The sequence below is a fragment of the Poecilia reticulata genome, chromosome 4 (assembly GCF_904066995.2).
Source record: "Poecilia reticulata chromosome 4, P_reticulata-male-v2, whole genome shotgun sequence".
Classification (NCBI taxonomy): Eukaryota; Metazoa; Chordata; class Actinopteri; order Cyprinodontiformes; family Poeciliidae; genus Poecilia; species Poecilia reticulata.
Genome location: NC_088833.1, coordinates 16170738 through 16176737, shown reverse-complemented (window position 1 = coordinate 16176737; position 6000 = coordinate 16170738). Strand labels below are relative to the sequence as shown.

The 6000-nt window shown below is 38.4% G+C and overlaps 1 protein-coding gene across 4 annotated transcripts in view; it reads left to right on the top strand.

Moving 5' to 3' along the window:
- The first annotated feature begins 586 nt into the window (after positions 1-586).
- pex5la (peroxisomal biogenesis factor 5-like a) overlaps positions 587-6000 on the top strand; it is an 82594-nt gene continuing 77180 nt past the window's right edge. For 2 of the 4 annotated variants that reach the window (XM_081606360.1, XM_081606359.1), the window contains exon 1: positions 592-1350. In XM_081606360.1, coding sequence (XP_081462486.1) covers positions 1330-1350 — 21 coding nt within the window. In that variant the 5' untranslated portion in view covers positions 592-1329. Of the gene's footprint in view, positions 1351-6000 lie in introns of all 4 variants that reach the window. The other 2 variants (XM_081606357.1, XM_081606358.1) reach the window with 2 other exon arrangements.

Here is a 6000-nt window from a genome sequence, read left to right as displayed (position 1 = left end):
TAGTCAAACTATTAAATATTTAACAAGATACACTCCTTTGTATTTACTCTAGAGACAGTGCTCTCTCCCTGCTCCTTAATCTGACGTTTGCTCTCAATTCATAAGTAAATTTTATCATTTCATTGTTTTTCTGAATTAATTATTTGCATATTTGCACCATGACACAAAGCTTACATTTATTTTTCAATATACTCCAATGGCCTCCACTGTTATGAGATGTAGTAAAACAGGAGATTCACTTCAGTGTTTGAATGCAAACAAGACAAGCATCTCTCAAAAGACAATAAAATAATGCAAAAGGAGTATCAGCTTGGAACAAAATAACCTGTTTTCATTTACATATGAAGAGATAGTCACAATTTTCACACCAGCTATAAGCCCTACTTGGAGTATAAACCCATATGGAAAAACTGAAACACTTGAGTTAAAACAGCACATCTGCCTTTGTTGCATAAATAAATACTGCAGGCTAACTTCTGTCCTGCTTCTTGCTCGTAATTAGCTTCCTGGAAATTAGGTATCTTTTGTGATTTTGGTTATGCAATTATTTCTCCCACTAATTAGCAAAAAGAAAACGGGGCTGATTTGTGCATTACATGGCGTGGAATAATGCACAGTGTTTCAACAGCCTTCATCCACGCAGAACATTTTGTCGTTTAAATTATACACATGCATGTTTCGGGAGTTGGATAAGTTTCTTCTTTGAATATTGTGCTTTGAAGGCAGATGGAGGTGTGCTTGCGTGCCTCCTTGTGGAGCGAGTGCGTCAGCACTGGAGGAGGCTCCGGAGGGACGGGTTGGCAAACAGGAAAGAGGAGCACGCTATAAGAGGAGCATTATCCGGGAGACGCGTCAAAACATTTAGCGGAGAGAGGAGGGGAGGGGGAGACACGCTGGAGAGCGCTCACAATGAAGACCTGAATTGTCTTTAATGTTTTATTTTTTTTATTTAATTTTATTTATTTTTTCCCCCCCCTTAAAGCCTATATCTTGTTTATTACATAGCGGCGCAAAACTATTAGGACGCAGTGAGGATTCTGCACCTTTTCTTTAAAGTTCGGTCCGGCGTCGCGCTCCTCGCTCCTGGGGCGCTTCTGTGTCAAATCCTGGATAAGCGCGGGGAGGGAAAAAAGTGTCAGTTTCAGCACCTCAGAGGAGGAAAGCTCCACTCTGTCTGCTCCTTCTGGGAAACCCTGCCCCAAAAACTATCCTGCCGCTTCTGATTGTGAACTGCCCCGGCCCGACAAGCTCTCCCCTGCCCGCTTCAAGTGAAGGAAGAAGCCCAGAGATCCGCTAAGGGAAGGATCGGCGACCGACTGTGTGCTCAATATGTACCAGGGGCATTTACAGGTAAGGAGCCAGACTCTGCATGTTTGTCCAGCATGACGGAGCAAACGGGCTCACTTCTTCCTGCAGCCCACTTCACATCTAAGGCATTTTGTTTATGCCATGGAGGAAAGTTAGACTTGGACTTTTTGTTCTTGTTCAGATAGAGCTAAGATTTTTAACTATTAACCCCCCGTCAAATCAAGTTGGTCGTGTATTCCGGATTGATAGTTCCCAGTGCATGTCTAAAACACGTGCAGAAGCATGAAAAAGGTAAACAACACCGTGGCATGTTTCAGATTACTTTACAGAGATATCAACTTAGCAAGATCCGTAAGTACACCGATTCTGACGTCATCTTGTCTGACGTCAAAATTGTAAACGGTATTATGTGTCCAGAGTCCCCAAGATCTAAAACCGATTTGCAAGAATCGTGACAAAAGCAGCTATTAATAAACTGCATTGTCATGCCTCAGCTTCTTAAGTTGAAGTTAGTAAAGCTTTTAAATGATCAGCTGTTTATATGCTGGTCGTAATTATGATACAAAACATCACTCCAGTGTTTATTACTGAAAGCCTCCTCCAACTCCAGAAGCCTGATAGTTCATAGAGAGACTCCGGCTCCTAGACAGCTGATTATTTAATACGTTTGCTACTGAGACACGCCAAAGTGTTATAGTTCATCACACTGACGTAAAGGGGATTAATTAGAAATGCTTTTAAATGTGACCAGATGCGGCATATTTCTTCATCTAAATTATATGTTTTCCATGTTTCATTCATGCTTTGAGTGTCACACACTCTGTGTTTCCCATAGCATGCATGCAAGTCATAACGGCTCCGTTACAATATTAACATGTCAGAATCCAGTTCAGCCTTTGTGTGAAACAAATTGAGCAAAAACAAATGCTAATAATAAAAAAAGTGAATTCTCTATTTGTAATTAGAATGAAAACATTCGTCCTGGTGTCACTTTTGACTGTGAGTCAAATGCAGAACTGTGGGCATGCATAAAATATCAAAGCTAGATGAAGCTTTGAGTTTCCCCATCAAATCGAATATAATCTGGAAGGAATGAGATTGTACATTTTAAGATAGCTGAGTGTCCTGGCATTGATAAAGTAAGTTTTTGTTAGATTAGTAATAATAAATAATATGCACACTATTTTCTGCCGGTCAGAGTGCATGCATTTAAACACGAAGGGTTTTCCTCCAATTACAAAAAGGTTAATTGTAATATCTACTTTGCATGTATATTATGCATGGAAAAAATAAAACATTAAATGATTGTTGAACACAAAAAATATTAATTGGAACTTGTTTCCCTTGTTGATGTGGCCTCTGAATGAAAGCTTGTGGCATAAATAATTGAGAAATGTGCCTCACTATTGCTTGGAATTTTAAATGATGTTCCTACATAGACTACCGGTGCATGACTCAGTTTTTCATAGCTTGAGCTATCAGATTTCCTTCCCTGAAGTTCCTATGCTTTGGAAGTGCATCTTTGTTGCATAGTTACCAGTTAACAAGATTTGGCTGCTTGGTCATTGCAGCTCGTGATGCTTTAAGATAAGGGCGTCCGGTTTCAATCTGATTCGTTTTGTACCGCTAACTCCCTCAGTTTTACCACATTTGCCTCTTATGCAGTTCTGAATGATCTGCATGCAACTATCAAGTATTGGATGGATCAATTTATCTTGGCGTGAGCTCAGTCTCATGAATGAGGCCAAACCTCCATCAAGGTTGGCTTGTGTGGATCAATTCCACGTGTAATAACGTCATAGTTTGGCATGATCGGTGTTGCCTGGCAGAAACACAATGCTGGGCTCTTCTCCCCTATTTTTTAAGCCATTTTATTTCCTCCAAATGCATCCACATGCCCCTTTTGTTACTGTTTTGTTGTCATGCATGTAGTTGTTGTCCGCCTTCTCTAAGGGGACAAAATTACTTACTGTATCCGGTGTTGGAATAGATTCGTACACTTAAAGATAAGCAGCCCAAAGGTGTGGATGTCATTCTGCCTCGTTTCTCTTTGTGTGAGCATGGAACTGGATATTCTGTGAGGCGAGCTGACTCAGCACAGCTGTTCTTCTGTCAAACAAAACAGACATATAATTGTTAGTTTGGTTGCGTGGTTTGTTTTGATGCTATTCATAAAAAAAAAAAAAAAAAAAAAACATAAGACTTCATTTATTCTTCCTATAATGTGTGGAACTGCCACAGCAGCTTTTCTGTCCTGGCATTCATGTTTACTGTAGATCCAATTAAGGTTGCACTGGTAGTGTTTATGTAATAGACACCCTGCCTTAATAGGAGTGATACTCTGGTGCCTTCAGATATTTGGACTGTTAAGCACAACATCATTACATAATTTGATTATCATATTCAAGCTGCTGCAGGGAAGATCTTGGATGGATACAAATGCCGATAAGAAGTAGATCAAGTCTCTTAAGGTCCTAGTAATTTGCATTACTATTTTATTACACTGCTGATTTATTTTTGCAGTTTGATCTGCCAGGTCAAACACTGTTTATAGATTTCCCTCTAGTCAATTATAGTTGAGCAGAATTTTTTATTTTTATTCTTTTTACTGTATTTTTTTGTATAGCTGTTTGTTTCTGTGCTAGAGAGATTTGAGGCAATCTGGTGCATTAATGGTTTTCTGCATTTTTAGGGGGTGCTGTTATATTAGAATGCATTTAATGTGAGTAATCAGATGTGAAAAATGTCGCAGTTCTAAATGTAAAAAATATAAATAAAAAGCACCGAGCGAGCAGGATCTCACAACGGTTTATGAAAATATGTTTCTGACCATACTGCTGCGTGGTGCCACAATTTATTGTGGATCGAGTCATAACTTGCTATCAACCTTGTATTTCTGCATACAGGAAGTTTCTCACAGACTTGGTGTTGTGATGAGGTAGTTCTGGAAGTTTCTTTGATTTAGAGGCAGCTTAAAAGCCCCGACTAATTCTGGAGTATGATGAGTTATGTAACTTAGATTCATGTTTGGAAAGAAAGCTCCACTGACAGAACATCTTTGCTTGTTGGTGATACATTTTTAAAACCTAAAGTTCATATTTCATAATTTTGTTACTTAGTTGTGGTGGAGCAATTACATTTAGATGAATAAATGCTGAGCAATTTCAAATACAGAAACACACCAGCACAGTCTTAATAGAACTTTTTGTTTGCCTATTTTTCCACCAAAAGATAAACATTAAATATCTAATCCATCCAATTAAAGTCTGAAATCTGCAAAAAAGTAAAGATTTAAAGGGCTAGCGTTGCATTGATTTTAAAAACACAACCTGTGCACAAAACACTGGCTTTAGCTGAGAAGTGAAAACTGAACTGTAACTGCAGAAAACCATGACCTTTACAGCAAATCGTAAATTGAGCTTGATAGAGTGGCAATGGTAACAGAGTTACTGTAGTGAGGAGGAGTTGAAAGGTTAATTGAAATAAAGCCATGCAGAGTGAAGCCAATCCTATGGGAGTCAGATTAAAAACCTACACGGAGCTGGAAGCGAATGAGCTACAATTCATCTCTGAGGTTCTTTGAATGTTCTCTCAGCTTTGTGCAGTAATACCAATAAACAACTCCAAACTTCACAGTACTGATGTTTACATGATGACCTTAAACAGAGCACAGATGTCCCTGGTGTGCCATAAACTGCGCTCGATTATCTGCTAAACAAAAATATGTAAGTAGAGGAACTTTTAGGACCAACTTTTGTGTTTTAATGCAGGAATCTTTACTCTTAAAGTTGAAAGAGTGGCACTTGCAGTATTTTAATATCTGTGTCCATTGCCACACACTGACTCACTCGTGTACATGCATACATTTGTCTTTGTGGGGGACTTGTTATTGATTACATATGCCTTTCCCTTCAAATTCAGTTTGACTATATCACCTTCTTCTTTGCTTTAATTGTAGCAATAAAATCTGAGTCGTAATGTCTTAATGATCTGAGGTGCTCCTACATTGTTGTTTGTGTCTACAGGAGTTGTTTGAAGGCATGGAGGGAGCGTTTATACAGCAGAAACAATCAGCCGCAGCTTAATGAAGTCACTTCTGTCTTTTAATTACATGAGAACGTTTTACCGTCTGATTATTTAAACCAAATCAGGGCTTTACCAAAAAGAAACACCAGTCTGGTAGTAATTTTAAGGTGTCTGACATGAAAAATATAGAGTTATTGGTAACTTGCTTTGCTTGTAAATAATAGCAGCATAGTTGAGAGTTTGGAAACATTAAAATGCAAGTTTGTGTGAGCAGACAGACAAGGGCTTAAACACAAGGAAAACAGATGTATTATATAGACACGTATAATAGCCATGAACTTCTTCAACATGGATCAAAAGTTAGTGCAAACTTGACGGCTGTGAAAAGTTTATGAAAGATTGTTGTCATTAATTCGTTACACAGCTACAAATTATTTGAAACTGTAACTCTAGTCACAATTACACTGTTTCTCCAACCTGAGGTTGTTTAGATGGGTAAGATACTAATACAATCCCTTTTTAATTAATAATTAGCTAATCCAACATGGTGTCTGTGTATGTGGGCAATATGTTGCATAAAATGTAGTGTGATAGACTCTTTGCCTTGTAAAACTAATCTCCCATTTAGATCTCGCTTTCACACTAACATCCAAAGTAGTGATGGAA